Below are 19,978 nucleotides of genomic sequence, written 5' to 3' on the forward strand. Positions count from 1 at the left end.
GTCCATTGAACTCAACAGACTGTGACTTGTCTTGGAGCACTGTTTTGTAATAAGCTTCACAGTTAGAGAACGAAGGAAAATTAGGGTTTAACATCTCCTATACGAGGAGATCATTAGGGACTGTGCGCAAACTCGGATAGGCTGATATAGTGAACCTATGGTAAAAGGAAATTAAGAATTTTCGTACCACTGCACCCTAATGTGTCCGCCTCGCTCGGTACCACAATGATATGGAGGTCAATTACAAAAGAGAAATGACTGTCTGCGGAACATTACTAGAAATGCCAGGATCACTTCGCAGTGCCTTGCAAAGCTTCAGACCACTGCTTGTTTCTCTGGTTACGCCTAAGTTACTAACCAAATGGTTCAAATGGCTCTGAGCACTATGGGACTTAACTGCTGAGGTCATCAGTCCCCTAGAACGTAGAACTACTTAAACCTAACTAACCTAAGGACATCACACACATCCGTGCCCGAGGCAGGATTCGAAACTGCAACCTTAACGGTTGCGCGGTTCCAGACTATAGCGCCTAGAACCGCTCGGCCACTCCGGCCGGCAGTTACTAATCCCTCGTAAAATTTACCATTGTAGTTGTTACCAATTAGAGGTTTCCACTAATCTGGTTCTGTCAGTACGGGTATAAAACAATATTTTGTACTTATTTTGTACGTGATATACCACTGGAGACCTCTCATAATTGTAGTTAACTAGCGCACAAACTATAATTTATGACTTGCTTTGAATAAAATATGGAGGAGTAAAATATACGATGGTTTAGTAACAATGTAATATTTTTCCCCATTAATGTTCCATTGTTAATGTTCCATTCTATAGAAGAGACTGCGTTACAGATTACCCACGAATGAGAAATGCTTGGCCTCCCGAACCTTAACCCATCTGGGGATCAAACAGTCTAACTGCTCAGTTACGAAGCTGTGCGATCTTGCTTCTGCATTCATTAATAACCCAGGGATCGAACGTATTCGTCTAGAATCGTTTTTAAGTAAACTGAGCCAGCGTCAGCAGAAATGGACTCTAATCCAGTCATTGGAACTACAGAGACTGCTGGCGTTTTACCTCTGTTGTAACTGAGTCGCTCTCACGTTTTCCGTGCAAGCGTTAGCTCGGGTGTCAACCGTCCAAATTGAGATGCCCTTTTCACTGAATGTAGACGACGTTTCATAAGTGATGCGACTAAAAACTGCGCGCTGTACTCGTATATGCAAACGCGACGTAACGAAGATGTATTAGGGATGCGCGCTTGTTACTGGCTGGCGGAACCGCGGGACAATCTGGCGCTGCTAAGCGTCAGTCGGCTGTCTCGTCGTCGCCCCTGTTTTCATAGCGGCGGCGGCGGGGGCGGCGGCGGTGACGGGGACGGAGGGTCGAACAAAGGGCGCACAAGTGGCGCGGCTGGCGCTGCGGCTCGCGGGTCCCCTCACGTCGTCAGCCGCCGCAGCCCGGCCGCGCCTCGCTCGCTGAAAGGAAAGCGCTGCTCTAATATACGCTCTCCGCGGTAATGCGTTTCCCACACGTGGAGTGACGGACCGCAGTCCGCGATCTCTCGCCGCGTTGTGTTCAGTTCTCTGGGGGCGTCAAAAGCCGAATTGTTTGCAGTTGGTGATTCCTTTTGTACTTCTACATACACTGAGGTGACAGAAGTCATGGGACAGCGATATGCAGAAATACAGATAGCGGTAGCATCGCGTACACGAGAGGGCAGTGCATTGGCGGAGCTCTCATTTGTACTCACGTCATTCGTGTGAAAAAGTTACCGACGTGATTATGGCCGCACGACGGGAATTAACGGACTTTGAATGTGGAATTGTAGTTGGAGTTAGACGATGGTTCAAAATGGTTCAAATGGCTCTGAGCACTATGGGACTTAACTACTGAGGTCATCAGTCCCCTAGAACTTAGAACTACTTAAACCTAACTAACCTAAGGACATCACACACATCCATGCCCGAGGCAGGATTCGAACCTGCGACCGTAGCGGTCACGCGGTTCCAAACTGACGCGCTTAGAACCGCACGGCCACACCGGCCGGCAGTTAGACGATGGGACATCCCATTTCCGAAATCATAAGGGCATTTAATACTCCGAGATCCACAGTCTTAAGAGAGCGCCGCGAATACCAATTCCAGGAATTACCTCTTACCACAACCAACGCAGTAGCCAAGTCCTTCACTTAGCGACCGACAGCAGCGGCGTTTGCGTAGAGTTGTCAGTACTAACAAACAAGCAACACTGCCTCAAATAACCGCAGAAATCAGTGTAGGAGATACGACGAACGTATCAGTTAAGATAGGGTGGGGAAATTATCGTTAACGGGCTACGGCAGCAGATGACCTATGCGAGTGCCTTTGCTAACAGCACGATGTCGTCTGCAGCTCTCCTCTTCGGCTCGTGACTATGTCGGTTGGACCCAAGACTACTGGAAAACCGTCACTTGCTCAGAGTCCCGATTTCAGATGGTTTGAGCTGATAGTAGGGTTAGAGTGTGGAGCAGATCCCACGAAGCTTTGGACCCCAGTTGTCAACAAGGCACTGTGCAAACTGGTCGTGGCGCTATTATGATGTGCTCTGTGTTTACATGAAACGGACTGGGTGCTCTGGCCCAGCTGAACCAACTGAGACCATCTTCAGCCGTTCGTGGGCCTCACGTTCCCAAACAACGGTGGAATTTTTATGGGTGACAGTGCACTATGTCACCGGGTCACAATTGTTCGCGATAGGTTTGGAGAACATTTTGGACAGTTCTACCGAATGATTTGACCACCCAGATCGACCGGCACGAATCCTGTCGAACATTTATAGGACATAATCGAGAGGTCTGTTCGCGCACAAAATTCTGCACCGGAACATTTTCGCAATTAAGGACAACTATAGAAGCAACATGCCTCAATATTTCTGCAGGGGACTTCCAACGACTTGTTCACTCCATGGCACGTCTTCGAGTTGCTGCACTACGCCGGAAAAGGAGGTCCGACGTGATATTAGGAGGTATCCCGTGACTTTTGTCACTTCAGTGTCCATGCTCCGCAAGCCACTGGGCGTGACGTGACAGACAATGTCTAATACCATTTTTATCGATTTTAAGTCCGGTTCAATTCGCGTACTGACTGAAAGAAAAATGACATTCTAAGTGTCGCTGTTGGCGCCCTAATTCCTATTATCTCATCCTTGAGATATACGCTGATGTAACATGATGGAAACGCAGTCTTCCAACAGCCGTTCTCTAAATTTATTCAACACAGTTTCGCGAGAACTTCGCCGTCATTTTTCCAAGAATTCCCATTTATTTTCCTCGAGCGCTTCCATTCCATTTTACGATTCTAGCAACGAGTCTCTGAATTCATTCGGTGTGTGTTGTCATTCCTACTTGATAAGGATTCCTAACGCCCAACATTACTCGAGAAATGGTCTTGTAATTGATTTTCTTTACAGGCGCACTGCACTTTTCTAAGATCCATCAAAAAATTTATGTCTTCCGTTCACATCCCCAGCGCTTTTTAGTATTAAGGACAATCAGAAAATTTCGGTTCGAAGGCCTTACAATCCATAACCAGTATGCAAACCAGGCAAAATTGCTGTGAGCATTGAGCCAATCATACAACTCGCACACAAGGTTGAAGATGAAACTTCCTGGCAGATTAAAACTGTCTGCCCGGCCGAGACTCGAACTGGGGACCTTTGCCTTTCGCGGGCAAGTGCTCTACCACCTTTCTTTTCTTTTTTTTCTTTTCTTATTTTTTTCTTTTTTTGTGCCGGACCGAGACTCGAACTCGGGACCTTTGCCTTTCGCGGGCAAGTGCTCTACCACCTGAGCTACCGAAGCACGACTCACGCCCGCTCCTCACACCTTTACTTCTGCCAGTATCTCGTCTCCTACCTTCCAAAATTTACAGAAGCTCTTCTGGTTCGCGTAACGAAATTTGTGATAATGGAATGTGAGTCTTGTGTCGTATCGCGACCAGTACAGAACTTGGCGCACCGTTCCACAACGGTAGTTTTCGATAAGTATGCTGCTCCATACACATTCTTTATTCTCCGATGGACGTCTTCCGGTGTTTGTCCTTCAGCAGCCGAGAAAAGAATAACGGCACGTTGGTCCTGTTTGGGCGCCTTTGTTATTAATGTCGCCAAATTTCACGTTTCCGCATTTACTGCATGCACGTCGGAAAGCCACGAATGCTACACTAATCTCTTGCCTACATGTCGGTACTTACATACTTGCATCAGATCGCGCTACGTTGCATATACGTTGTCACAAAGCTATTAGACTTGAACTTTTTGATTGTCACTTATATTAACCCTTAATAGTTACACGAAACGATTTGCTCAGGATGTTCGCAACTAAACTTGTAATCACGTATTTACGAAACTCCAACATTTAGTTGGTATCAGGATCAGCAACTGTGCATAATACATTTGATTTTACATCAGATCACTATTACAAATATTATTTGACTGTAATACGATTGTCTTCGTATAGTCAATTTAGGTAGGAGTCTTTAATTATTTATACATACAAATTCCATAGGCGGCTTCAGTTACTTATACAATTAACTACGTCTACCGAATTTTGAATGTGTCAAGACAATCGTAAAACAGTCAGATAAAATTTGTTATACTGATCTGATGTAAAAACAAATGTATTATATACAGCGAAACTTTACAAATACTGGTAATGGTTTGAGAATGAACGAAAACGTCGATACTAGTTACTAATACAAAAATTATGTGCAGATATGACGGAAACCTTAATTAGTAAATTATAAGGCTTGTGAGCGTTTACTATCTGGTTCTATCTCTCTGTTATAGGCATCATTTTACATTTATCCACATTCAAAGGGAGGTGCCATTCCTTACAGCAAATGGAATTTGTCTATGTCTTTCTGCATTTTCCTACGATTGGCCAACGACAACACTTTCCTGTAGACAATAACATACCAGCGAACAAGTTTATATTGCTGCTGATGCTGTCCGCTAAATCGTTTGTGTGTACTGAAAACATTAGTGCTCATACTACATTACCTCACGACACATCCGACGTTACTTCCGTTTCTGTAGAACATACGCCGTCCATTCTAGTGTATTTGGTTCTGTTAGTCAATCGAACGGATTAAGTATTCGCGAAGATATCCCACACTATGGTATCTTAGTCAGTAGTGCTGCTGTATAGTGTAGAACGCCTTTCGAAAATCGGCGCTCGCTGATCACTCACGGGGTACGATGTTTTAATCTACATCTACATTTACATTTATACTCTGCAAGCCACCCAACGGTGTGTGGCGGAGGGCACTTTACGTGCCACTGCCATTACCTTCCTTTCCTGTTCCAGACGCGTATAGTTCGCGGGAAGAACGACTGCCGGGAAGCCTCCGAGCGCGCTCGAATCACTCTAATTTTATATTCGTGATCTATTCGGGAGGTATAAGTAGGGTGAAGTAATATATTCGATACCTCATCCAGAAACGCACCCTCTCGAAACCTGGACAGCAAGCTACACCGCGATGCAGAGCGCCTCTCTTGCAGAGTCAGGCACTTTTGTTTGCTAAACATCTCCGTAACGCTATTACGCTTAACAAATAACCCTGTGACGAATCGCGCCGCTCTTCTTTGGATCTTCTCTATCTCCTCCGTCAACCCGACCTGGTACGGATCCCACACTGATGAGCAATACTCAAGTATACGTCGAACGAGTGTTTTGTAAGCCATCTCCTTTGTTGATGGACTACATTTTATAAGGACTCTCCCAATGAATCTCGACCTGGCACCCGCCTTACCAACAATTAATTTTATACGATCATTCCACTTCAAATCGTTCCGTACTCATACTCCCAGATATTTTACAGAAGTAACTACTACCAGTGTTTGTTCCGCTATCATATAACCAAACAATAAAGGATCCTTCTTTCTATGTATTCGCAATACATTACATTTGTCCATTTTAAGGGTCAGTTGCCACTCCCTGCACCAAGTGCCTATCTGTGGGCCGCTCTTCCTGTGTTATCTGGGGGCTACTGCTCTTTGGGAAACTGACCACTCAACCACACAGGCTTGTCGTTACCTGCGTATCTAGTACGATGCAATGCATTAATTCGTGGTGCAAACTCTATAACAAACGTGTTACCGGAATAATAGTTTTTCTACAGTGACTGCACCATAACGGGATAGGGCGAGTGAACTAGTGTCTCTGAGCACTATGGGACTTAACATCTGTGGGCATCAGTCCCCTAGAACTTAGAACTTCTTGAACCTAACTAACCTAAAGACATCACACACATCCATGCCCGAGGCAGGATTCGAACCTGCGACCGTAGCGGTCACGCGGTTCCAGACTGAAGCGCCTAGAACCGCACGGCCACACCGGCCAGCAGTGAACTAGTGAGAAAATGCGTTTCATACTTTCGGAACACATTCTATACTGACATATTTGGCAACAGAGAATCAACATTGATACCGCAAACAATATTTGTCTGGAAGCCAGTTCGCTATTTTCGACTACGAGATCTAAGAGTATAAGGCAGCAGATATCGGCGCCCTTGTCGATGACGTGACGTCTGGAGCCGCGCCTTCGGGTGTCAGGTTCTCTCCTTAGGATCCGGCTGGCTGTGCAATGTTTGGACGTGTAGGGAGGTCGCTTTAAGCATCTGTTTTTCGGAGGACAACGTATTCTGTTGTGAAGGTCATGCGCTCATTAATATGGACATTATTATTGTCACTGGTTGCTAATGTACGACATGTGAGCGTTCGTATTACATGTAGTATAAATGACAAGTAGATGTGTTACTGTATTGTGCTATCATCTTTAACACTTCAAAACTGATATTGATTTTTTAGTTATTCTGACAGGTTATTTGTTGCAATTGTCTATTTGTTATTTGTCTAACCACGTATTTGTTACGTTCAGCGCTAAAAAATGTCCTAAATTTAGGATACACGTGACCTAAGTAACTGTGTATAGCAGGAAATTTCAGAATGAAATTAGCAAATTAAAAAAATGCGCCCCAACGCAGGATCGAACCCTAGACCTCCTGCATGCTAACACAAAATTCTGTGTGGTGCACCAACTGTACAGCACAACTACTAAATGCCGACAGAGATAGTTACGATACATGTGGTCACTGTGTTGCCAGATTGCCACTCTTTAACGCCCTTTTTCTGCCGGATGTACTCGCCGGACGAAATTTTGTGAGAGACTTGTTTTATCGTCGGCCTGTGAGGAGTCGCGCTGCGAAGCCCGAGTGGGCGAATTTCGCTTCACCCCGTATATACTCTGATCAGCCAGAACATTACGACCGCCGACCTGCTATCAATACAAACCCGTCCAGGCGATAGTAGCGTCGCCTGGTGAGGAATGACTGCGTCAGACGCACTCACGGTGCACGTTGTATCACTGAGCGTGCTGTCCCTGTGTAGAATGGGGAAGGCGCGTGATCTGCCTGAGTTTGACCGAGGGCGGATTGTGATGGCCTTGTGGGCATGTCGGAAACTGCACGACTTTTAGGATGTTCGAGGAGTACTGTAGTGTCTTCAACACGTGGTAAAACCAAGGTGAAACCATGTTCAGATTACAGATCTTATTACAGATGTCGGACGTCTTAGGATGGGCAGACTGGTAAAAGAAGACAGGTGGCGAACAGTGGCGGAAGTAACATCAGACCAAAATGCTGGGCAGAGTACAAGTGTGTGCACAGAACACTCCTAACGATGGATCTTCGCAACCGACGACCTATGCATGTGCCAATGTTAACACCACGACATCAGCAACTACGAATGAAAGGGGCACGTGACCATCGGCTTTGGACGTCGGCGCAGTGGCAGAGCGTTGCATGGTCTAATGAATCCCGATACCTCCTTCATCATGTCGATAGGAGGGCGCGAATCCGACAACTTCCAGGGGAACAGCTCCTTGAAACCTGCATTGCGGGAAGGAGACAAGCTGGCAGCGGCTTCGTTATGCCGTGGGGAACATTCACGTGGGCATCCATGGGTCCAGTGGAGCCCGTGCAAGGCACCACGACGGCCAGGCAGTATCATACACTGGTTCCAGACAACGTACAACCCTTCAGGACCATCGTGTTTCCCAACGGTAGTGGCCTTTTTCAACAAGATAACGCTCGATGTCACAAGTCCAGGAGTGTGATGGAGTGGTTCGAGGAACGTAGTGGTGACCAATTGATGTGCTGGCCCCCCACCTCGCCAGATCTGAACCCGATCGAACACATCTGGGATGTGATTGAACGTCACCCCGGAGCTCATCGCCTCCTCCTCTGAATTTACGGGAATCAGCTGAGTTGTGTGTGCAGATGCGGTGCCAACTCCCTCTAGCGACCTAGAAAGGCCTCATCGCTTCCATGCCGAGACGCGTTGCTGCTGTTATCCGTGCCAAAACTGGAGATACCGGCTATTAGGTAGGTGGTCATCATGTTCTGGCTGAACAGTGTATACGTCTGAGTGGATAACATCGGCAGTCCCATTAGGGCCTTCGCAGATGATGCTGTTATAGACAGAGAAATCAAAACGCTAGAAATTGTAACGAAGTGTAGGACGGCAAGCAATGGAAAAACACTTGGTGCAAGGATTGTTAGTTGACTCTCAACATAAACAAACGTACAGTATTGTGCAGAACTAGGCGAAAAGACCTATTATTGTATAAGTATTCGTACTGGACGAAGTCGCATCCATTAAATATTTGGGAGTATGCGTACGGAGCGATTTAAAATGGAATGACCATATAACTCTACTAGCAAAAGAGAAAGATGCCGCGCTGATATTCGTCGGAATGATCTTCAAAAGTGTTGTTCACTCGCGAAGAAGGTATCATACAAAACCCTCGTTCAACAAAAACTTGAATACTTCTCGTCTGTTTGAGATCCGTACCATATAGGATTAAAAGGAAATAGAGAAAATCCCAAGAAGAGCAGTGCGTTTCTTTACAAGATCATTTAATATACGCGAAAGTGTCACGGAGGTGCTCGCCTATCTCCAGTGACATATGCTACGAGAGAGGCGGTGTTCATCGCGGTGTAGTTAACGATTAAGATTCCGAGAGCGTACGTTACTAGAAGAACCAACCAAAATGTTGCTTCCTCTCCCTATATCTCGCGAAATTACTATGAAGGTAAAATTACAGAGATTCGAGCATCGACGGAGACTTGCCAACAATCGATCTTCCCACGGGCAAATCAGGACTAAAACAGGAAAGAGGGAAGTGACAGTGATTCAGAAAGTACGCTACGCTACACACCATAAACAGGTTTGCAAAGCATAGATGTAGGTATAAACAGGGGTAAACTGAGGTAAGAACGCCGGCCGGAGTGGCCGTGCGGTTCTAGGCGCTACAGTCTGGAGCCGCGAGACCGCTACGGTCGCAGGTTTGAATCCTGCCTCGGGCATGGATGTGTGTGATGTCCTTAGGTTGGTTAGGTTTAAGTAGTTCTAAGTTCTAGGGGACTGGTGGCCTCAGATGTTGAGTCCCATAGTGCTCAGAGCCATTTGAACCATTTCAAGTAAGAACGAAACGTCGAGAGCTTTCATGCAAGCATTAGCACAGTTGGCTTCAGATTCAGGTAAGCTACAGTGTAAGTGATCCATAGATGAGCAAGTAGGAAGAAAGTAAGTAAACTGTTTATTACTTCAAAAGTAAACGCCGTAACTGTTAACACATTGATCCCACTCTGAGTCAAGATGGCCAGTGCTTTCATGGAAAAATGTTTGAGGTTGTCAACGGAAACATGCGTGAACCGCATTGTGCGAAGCATATCAGCGGCCATGAATGTCTTTCTTCAGAGCTTCAAAAATATGGGAGTCGTATCGTGTGAGATCGAATTTGTATGGAGGATGTGTAAGGACTTTCCAGCGAAACGTCTGTAGCGTAGTCGAAACAACCTTGAGAACATGCACCAGGATGATGCCGTCCGTCAACACTCCTGTGCGTGTGGAGTTGATGGCGAGCTTCAATTGTTGCGGTGTGTCCACGTACCGCTTTGCGTTAACTGTGGAGGCGTCTCCCAATGCGATTTTCAACATTTTCGGAACCCTGAAGAAAGATATTCGTGACCCCATTCTTGTGACGAATGTAGTGGAGGCTGTGAACTGTCGCCGGCAGCTGTCCGAGAGGAAGCTTTTGCTCCACGACAGCAAATCACTGTGCAGCGGACACCGTCATACATGTGGTATCAAATTTTGCCTCCCCACCCCCTCCTCCAATCCCCTCCCCGTATGCTTCTGACATGGCACTCAGAATTCTTGTCTTCTTCCTCGTTTTTAGGATGAAAAAGCCATTGAGTGGTTTCAAGGTGAACGTTTCCTGAGCAGGTAAAATGCATACTTCAACAACCAATGTCAGTGCCATGTCTTCCATCAGTGGAGAAATGTATTGATTTGAAGAGTGAATATCGAAAAGAAGACTGACGTCTTCTCGACGATTCATGATTTTTTCTAGGTGATATTAAAACTTTATGACTACACCTCGCGTAGCAACGAATTATTACTTGAAAAACATTCATCGAATTAGAACAATTTGTAGTAATTGACACACTAAAGGAAGATCCCACATGCATTCATTTTCGAAAGTTAATAGGAGACACTGCAGCCCAAATATTGTGTACGTAGAGTGTAGATAAATAAATGTAAATGTCGTGTGACTAGGACCTCCCGTCAGGTAGACCGTTCGCCGGGTGCAAGTCTTTCGATTTGACGCCACTTCGGCGACTTGCGTGTCGATGTGGATGAAATGATGATGATTAGGACAACACAATACCGATTCTCTGAGCGGAGAAAATCTCCGACCCAGCCGGAAATCGAACGCGGGCCCTTAGGATTGAGCCGGCCGGGGTGGCCGAGCGGTTCTTGGCTCTACAGTCTGGAACCGCGCGACCGCTACGTTCGCAGGTTCGAATCCTGCCTCGGGCATGGGTGTGTGTGATGTCCTTAGGTTAGTTAGGTTTAAGTAGTTCTAAGTTCTAGGGGACTGATGACCTCAGCAGGTAAGTCCCATAGTGCTCAGAGCCATTTTGAACCTTAGGATTGACGTTCTGTCGCGCTGACCAGTCACCTACCGGGGGCGGACAGAGTGTAGATAGAAACCTGCAAGACACGCATCATTAACAGGTTTACAGTAACATATGTTGGGTAGATTCTAAATTACAAAAGTCAGGTGCATCAGTTCGATACCAATACATGTAGTGTCACTATCAGATGATAATAAAAGAGGATTCAATGTGTTCTGAAATCAAGGAAGTTTGCCGTTTATATGTAAATAAATTTACCGTGCAATAAAATAAAGATATAAAAATAAATTTATAAACTGCAAATACTAATATCTTGCCATATGTAAAAACATTTTACTTTGCACTGCTGATTACACTGTCCTGTAACATTAATTTAACCGCCTGTCAAAAGCGAGACGTGCAGGATGAGAGTCACTGAGGGTCTGGAAGGTATTAACAGCAATGTGGAGCCAAGCACACTCAGTGCCGTGACCAGTTGCGCTAGCTTCCTCGGTTGAGGCTCCACAGCGCGTACAGCCCGATCGAGATGGTCCCACAAGGGCTCCATGGGGTTAAAACCCGGGGGGGGGGGGGGTTTCTGGTCAAGGGAGCACAGTTAACTCATTCTGGGACTCTTCAAACCACCATCACACACTTAGAGCTGTGTGGCACGTTGCATTGTCCTGTTGGTAGGTGCTATAATGCCAGGGAGAAGCCAACTGCATTTGTGGGTGCACAAGGTCCCCAAGGATAGATGCATACTTCTGCTGATCTGTTGTACCTTCCATAATGACGAAATCGCGTAGAGAATGCCACGAAAACATTCCCCAGACCATAATCCCCCCAGACCTGGACCCTTCCGACGACTGTTGCATTGTGTTTGCTTTCAGACGTTTCATGCCGTACACACCAACGGCCATTTGTCCAATGGAGGATAAAGCGTGTTTCATCTGAAAAGGCCACCTGTCACCAGTCAGCTGACGTCCAGTTGCGCACCCGCGTGCAAAATTCCAGCCTTCGTCGCCAATCGACAGCAGTTGGGTTGGGTTGTTTTTGGGGGAGGTGACCAGACAGCGAGGTCATCGGTCTCATCGGAATAGGGAAGGATAGGGAAGGAAGTCGGCCGTGCCCTTTGAAAGGAACCATCCCGGCATTTGCCTGGGGCGATTTAGGGAAATCACGGAAAACCTAAATCAGGATGGCCGGACGCGAGATTGAACCGTCGTCCTCCCGAATGCGAGTCCAGTGTGCTAACCACTGCGCCGATCAACAGCAGTCAGCATGAACGAGCGAACCAGACGCTTGCTGCGGAGGCCCATACAAAGCAACGTTCGCTGAACGGCGTTGAGAAGACACTGTCAGTAGCCCCTCGGTTCATTTGGGCAGTCAGTTGCTCAATAGTTGCACGTCTATTCGCCCATACAAATCTGCGCAGCAGCCGTTCAGCCCTTTCGTCTATGGCCCATGCCGCACCACAGTTGCCTCGACGCCAGTTTTGGATAGCACCAGTCTGCCATGCACCGTATACTTTAACCAAGGCGGCACGCGAACAGTTTACAAGCATAGTCGTTTCGGAAATGCTTCCACCGTTGGCTCGAAAGCCAATGATTATGCCCTTTCGGACGTCAGGTAAATCGCTCCGTTTCCGCATTACAGTAGGGTTAGCACCGTTTATCCCGTCCCTCCGCACGTTTTATAAATCCTCCACTGCTGGTGCTGCCACCTGCCGTCTGTGACTTGTTACTGTGTTGACGTCGAACATAGGTGGTGGTCACAATGTTATTGGACAATGTAATATTGTGATACGTACTTTTGTATCTCGTAGCGTTATTTCAGTCTGTTAAGATACACTCCTGGAAATGGAAAAAAGAACACATTGACACCGGTGTGTCAGACCCACCACACTTGCTCCGGACACTGCGAGAGGGCTGTACAAGCAATGATCACACGCACGGCACAGCGGACACACCAGGAACCGCGGTGTTGGCCGTCGAATGGCGCTAGCTGCGCAGCATTTGTGCACCGCCGCCGTCAGTGTCAGCCAGTTTGCCGTGGCATACGGAGCTCCACCGCAGTCTTTAACACTGGTAGCATGCCGCGACAGCGTGGACATGAACCGTATGTGCCGTTGACGGACTTTGAGCGAGGGCGTATAGTGGGCATGCGGGAGGCCGGGTGGACGTACCGCCGAATTGCTCAACACGTGGGGCGTGAGGTCTCCACAGTACATCGATGTTGTCGCCAGTGGTCGGCGGAAGGTGCACGTGCCCGTCGACCTGGGACCGGACCGCAGCGACGCACGGATGCACGCCAAGACCGTAGGATCCTACGCAGTGGCGTAGGGGACCGCACCGCCACTTCCCAGCAAATTAGGGACACTGTTGCTCCTGGGGTATCGGCGAGGACCATTCGCAACCGTCTCCATGAAGATGGGCTACGGTCCCGCACACCGTTAGGCCGTCTTCCGCTCATGCCCCAACATCGTGCAGCCCGCCTCCAGTGGTGTCGCGACAGGCGTGAATGGAGGGACGAATGGAGACGTGTCGTCTTCAGCGATGAGAGTCGCTTCTGCCTTGGTGCCAATGATGGTCGTATGCGTGTTTGGCGCCGTGCAGGTGAGCGCCACAATCAGGACTGCATACGACCGAGGCACACAGGGCCAACACCCGGCATCATGGTGTGGGGAGCGATCTCCTACACTGGCCGTACACCACTGGTGATCGTCGAGGGGACACTGAATAGTGCACGGTACATCCAAACCGTCATCGAACCCATCGTTCTACCACTACTAGACCGGCAAGGGAACTTGCTGTTCCAACAGGACAATGCACGTCCGCATGTATCCCGTGCCACCCAACGTGCTCTAGAAGGTGTAAGTCAACTACCCTGGCCAGCAAGATCTCCGGATCTGTCCCCCATTGAGCATGTTTGGGACTGGATGAAGCGTCGTCTCACGCGGTCTGCACGTCCAGCACGAACGCTGGTCCAACTGAGGCGCCAGGTGGAAATGGCATGGCAAGCCGTTCCACAGGAGTACATCCAGCATCTCTACGATCGTCTCCATGGGAGAATAGCAGCCTGCATTGCTGCGAAAGGTGGATATACACTGTACTAGTGCCGACATTGTGCATGCTCTGTTGCCTGTGTCTATGTGCCTGTGGTTCTGTCAGTGTGATCATGTGATGTATCTGACCCCAGGAATGTGTCAATAAAGTTTCCCCTTCCTGGGACAATGAATTCACGGTGTTCTTATTTCAATTTCCAGGAGTGTATTTTGTTGTAAGCAGTAATTCTGAAATATAATATTAGTTGATATTTCCACATCCCTTCTACTGTTCCAGTTGACAAATGATGTGACTTTTAGCTACGCTTGAAGGACGTGATTAAGAATACAAATAGGTAACTGGTTGGACATTAAAAATGTCGCGCTGAGTAATCTCCATACTCCAAAGCTGGATGCCGATCTCAGCGTTCTCTTACATTAAACATTTATATAAAAAAAAGGATCCAATGCCGATTATCTCCATTTTTGTTTTTGCTGTAATCTCTGTTTCTTCCAATTTTTTTATTCAGAACTCCTAATCCCATTTAACCTTTACGACAAGCATGATTTTTCGAAAGGTGACTGGAGACCTGTTTTTCTAAATTAATTCAATATTTTTAGGCAGACTCTCATCAACATCCAAAAATCCTTCCATGATTTTTATTTTTGTATTTGGATAATCCATATGACTTCAGGCATTGATACTGTAATATATATCATGTTAAATCCAAGTAGTTTTTTCTCACAAGACATATTGAAAGCTTCGGATCAAAGCAGTCAGGTAGATACCGTATTTCTTATTTCCGAAAAGCACTTCACGCAGTATCACACTTGCGCTTATTGTCAAAACTAAGATGGTATGGGGTGTCAATTGAAATTTGTGGCCGGATTGAGAACAGAGGACGCAGCATGTTATCTTGGATGAAGAATATTCGTCAGATGTAGAAGCAGCTTTGGTGTGTCCCAGTGAAATCATTCAACAAAGGAGATTGCTTACAGATCACTCGTGCGACCGGTTCTAGAGCATTGCTCAAATGTGTGGGACCCCTACCAAATAAGACTATCAGGGGACATTGAACGTATACACGGAAGAGCAGCACGAATGATCACATGTTTGTTTCATCCGTGGGAGTGTGTCACAAAGATACTGTATAAACTGAGCTACCAGTCTCCTGAAGATAGACGTAAACTATCCGGAGAAAGTCTGCTAACGAATTTTCAAGAACTGGCTTTAAATGATGACTAGGAATGTACTACAACTCCGTACGTATCGCTCGCATAGGGATCGTGACAATAAGATTAGAATAATTACAGTACGCACGGAGACATTCACACAATCATTCTTTCGACGCTCCACACGTGAATGGAACGGGAAGAAAACCTACTAACTGTTACGGTGGGACGTACTCTCTGCCATGCACTTCACTGTGGTTTACAGAGTATAGATGTAGATATCTAGATAGTGTCACACAGTTTTCACTCTCCTCGATAAATGTAAAATGCATGGGTATTAGTTTCAGACGCGACGTTGAAACAAATATCTAAATTTAATAGCGCTCATTTTTAATAATTTATGCGCATAAAACCTATAAACTGATCGACAGTAGCATGTATTAAAAGTGTGGTACTGCGTCATGATTACATTCATTACTTCTACCAGGAAGAAAACTGACTACACTTTGATAGCATTTTCTGAACGATTCATATTAACTTTCAGCCGTGTTTTGCATAACAAGCTTTTATTATTTGACACATACTTCTTACACACATATTTGATTATTAATTACTTCTATCGTTTAAAATTCCATTACGTTCATTAATAAAACACAGATACTGCTATCACCATTTCAACAAAATATTTTTTTTCCCTTTTCCTTTAACTTCAATAACTGGAAAACCATCTGATGTACGCTGACAGTGCTGGATGACCGGAAAAAGTTGGAGCTTGTACTAAGAGTTACAACAAGTTATCACTAAATTACAAGGCATTTAAGATACGTTTGCATTTTTTTAAAACGTTCGATGTAAAAACTTTTTGATTAAATTATGAATGTACCTTACTTTGTTGTCACATGTACGCTGTTTTCGTTGGTTTCTTATTTATTTGCATGTAATATTTTTGTTGTTTCAGAGACTTGTGTCATGAAGCTTGGACCAAACTGAGATTGTCTCCAATGTTTGGTTGCATATGTCCAAATAATCATATGAAAAGGCGCTGTGATCGGATATTTACGATGGTTAATCACAATCCTTGCGTCGGTAAGTAAGCAGCTCAACATGAAGCATGAATTAAAAATGTAAAGCGAGATAGGTTAAATTGGCAGTCAAAAACGGTACTGAGGCACTCCTTTTATGTTATAATTGCATGACAGTAATGATGATTTTCGAGATAATAAAAATACAGTAAACATGGATTCCTTTAAATAGCGTATTTGAAAAGTCTCACAGTTGTTCATACAAGTTCTCACAAGCAATGTTCCCGCGAAGAAACTGTGACAGCACTGCTAATCACAAGCACATTGTCACCAGTTCGATCACGCCGACATGGCTATGACCTCTCGGAAACAGTGTTTGTGTTGAACTAAATCAGAAGCGATCCATATTTCCTAAATTGAAATATCATTCTGTTTCAGATAAGTTATACTTTAATATTTGTCAGAGTGTTCCTGTTTGTGAATTAAGTTTACATTGATATGTTCCATGTGTCCTGCTTTATGTTAGAAATCACAAAAATTCACCCTCTCGTATTTAGCATTGCATTTGTGATCCTTCCCACCCGTCCATCCACCAGGCGTAATGGGAAGTTGTTACAGACCTTTGGCCTAAAAGCAGTAAATGGAAACTACTGCCTATTGATTTCGTATTTTTTCTTTTATTTCGCTGGATTTAACTTAGTTCTTTACATGTTTTCAGAATCTGTCAAAAATAAACACTTAATAATGTCGCTCTTCTTGTGCTGCTAATTACGAAATATTGCATAAGATACAGATTTCTTGGCACATTTGTGAGTAACAATTGTAACTGAGCTCGACACACCTTTTCTTTACCTGTATATCAAACATTTTATTTTCCTACGGCCAACGTTTCCAGTCAGCAGCTAGTTTTTAGCGAGGTTTTAATACGACAACCTAGGACGTACAAAATCACAGAAACTCCACCCATAAGCTTATTAGTACTGGTCCGAATATGCTTCGTTTCCGACTAATAATTATCAGACAACACCTCGCAAAATATGTTGTAGACGTCCATATACCGGCAAATATGGGCAAGACAAAGGACGATCGAAAAGCCCTTATCGTATCACTAATTACGCTACTCTAGATGTTATGATACACTAAGGTATGGGTGTGTGTGTGGTGATCTGCACTGCATCCGTTTCCAACGTTCTTAATTTTGCATACTATTACGCGGAAGAAAAATATGTTTAAAACAATCAACGCCTTGAAAATAGCGAAGGATGTTGGATGTAAATATCACAAATGGAACTCAGTTCTTACTTTAGAGAGGTGTTCATGTTGTTTTAGGTCACTATTAAATCTGATTAAAATAAGGTATTCCGATCTATAATGTAGGTTCTTGCTGTATGCTGCTATCATCCCAAAAACTTTCGGAACAGTCACAAACAACTGATATCTTATGTACAGCAGAATTTACATGAGAAAGGAAAACTGAACGGCCGTTTGATGATGGATCTGTTGGTTTGAAACCACTAACGGTGCTATTTGCTTTTAATAAACAGCGTTATTAACGGTGGTTGTTTGTTGTTTTTAAATACTTTTTGTAAGATGTAAGAGTTAAATTATATCCATGCATAGACACAGTCTTGTCATGATAATTTTCCACAAAATGGAATGATGTATTTTATAAAACTCGGAAACTATGCATTTCCGGACCCTAACTATGAGAGCTTTTATTTTTATTTTTACACGAAGAACCAGATTCATAAGTATAACACAATTTTCGTTAGACCCTGTATATAGCAGTATTTTAAGTGACAGTCAGATAATACCGCGTTTCTCACTTGACAGTCACAACAAGAAAGGAAAATCAGAATCAAAGATGATGTCTTCTGATAAGCAGACGGTCTTAGACTTATTTCTGGTGGATGGACATCCCAATAATTTATTTCGTGAACCACTAGCGTGCACGGAAAACGTATGTGGCATGAAAAGTGAACAGTTCAGGCACAGTATTTGGAATGTAAACCTCAAGCAGAGACCTTCACGACACACACCCTCACGAAAAGTCTGGCCGCGATGCGAATGTTCCGTTCTCTTCCGAGATCTGAACGTGACGTAGAGCAAGGCAGTCGGAAACGGTAAGAACAATGGTGTCGACGCAAGCCACCGTCCGCTGCGGAAAGACGAAGAGAATTTTGTTAACATGATCGCGAGTCAACACAAATGGCTTTCTAAATTTTCAGAGTATGCATAATGCCAAGAGTCACGAAAGAGGACAGCGGGAGGAAAAAATAATAATAGGAGATCGACGGAGATTAGAGGGAACTAATTTGATGACAAACCTAGTGTTTCGTATGAAATTTAATTGCTATTAGATGATTAGCACGCATTTATGTGGAGGAGTTGGCAGCATAAAATAATATTAGAAAATTTATTCTAAACATTAAGGTGTAGCACCTATGCTCAGTCTCATCGCGAAGTAGCTGCTGTGGATACTTCTGCACTTGCAGGTCTAGTTTCTCTAAATTTATTAAAATTCAGTGTGGACTACCCACGATGTGAATATTTGTGGGTCATTATTTAAATTTCATTATTTTGCAGTTAACGTCGCGGTTGCGCTCTTCAGTGCCTTTACCAAATTGTACAACATGCAAACTGACCCAGAATTATTCCATTCCTCTACTATTCTGGAATAGTAGCTCAAGCTACTTCGTCATACACTATGAAAAATTAGTTTCTGCCTTGAATGTAACAGGAGGAACTGCATGCCTTCCATTAATGAACAAGTAACTTCTGTTATGACTCTGCACCTCTACGCGTTTGGTTATTTCTTCTGCTCCATTATTAATCATGTGTGGGGAACGTTTATTTTCATCATAAGATTCCGAATACAGGAGTTATACTTCCGTTTCGATGCCCAGCCCAGTTGTATCCTTAAATTGTTTTGTTCTGCCGTACAGACAGGTGATAATTTTAACTCATAGTTTACCTAATTAGCTTACAGTGATTTCATACTACCTTTCAACGTCTGTGAGATCTTTATTGTGACTTCACTATTCCTACTATCGCATCTTTCGTTTTGCATTCACTGATTATCACCTAAATATTAACACAGTAGAGGAAAATGATACCCATTCATGGTGAAACACCCGTAAAAATATCCTCTTAAAAGAGTCTGTGTCCCTTATTCTGCAAACGAACAGTAAGACAGTAAATTCAGAAGCGAGGAAGTGTATGAGTACTTCCTCCAGGAGGAATCTATTCAAAAGCAGCATTATTGTTACCATTTCAATCCGCAGTTTATAGGCAGTCGTGTTGATGAGCAACTGTGCTGCAACACTGCGTGATAATAGTATGTGCGTTGCATATAATCACTGATGACAGTCTTCTAGTGTGGCATCATACTAACAACTGTTCAGTTTGTTTTTCTGTAACGTTGGACTATTGAAGTCACTGCTCAACAGTGTCACTACCTCTTAACATAGTAGTAGATTGTGCGATCCAGACAGTTTGTATGCCCTCTCCGTGTAGAATCGTTTTCCCATCTTATATGACAAAGCAATTTTGCATGCTCTGAAAATTCGAGAAAGTGTAACGATTGTGAGATCAGAAATTTTTGGAGAATATATTTTGTGTTGAGTGGACGTGATCCTGAAACATCTTACATTTACCTCACCGTTTTATCTGTGTAAAATACACGGGGCTCTCCGACGCTGTTGTTCTTATCGAACAAATTTACAATAATTGTTGA

At 44.6% G+C, this 19,978-nt stretch overlaps 1 protein-coding gene across 1 annotated transcript in view; it reads left to right on the forward strand.

Moving 5' to 3' along the window:
• LOC126184491 (uncharacterized) overlaps window positions 1-19,978 on the forward strand; it is a 1,094,025-nt gene that overhangs the window by 527,367 nt on the left and 546,680 nt on the right. The window contains exon 4 of the mRNA XM_049926884.1: window positions 16,179-16,306. Coding sequence (XP_049782841.1) covers window positions 16,179-16,306 — 128 coding nt within the window. The remainder of the gene's footprint in view (window positions 1-16,178; window positions 16,307-19,978) is intronic.

This window comes from Schistocerca cancellata, chromosome 4 (assembly GCF_023864275.1).
Source record: "Schistocerca cancellata isolate TAMUIC-IGC-003103 chromosome 4, iqSchCanc2.1, whole genome shotgun sequence".
Taxonomy (NCBI): domain Eukaryota; kingdom Metazoa; phylum Arthropoda; class Insecta; order Orthoptera; family Acrididae; genus Schistocerca; species Schistocerca cancellata.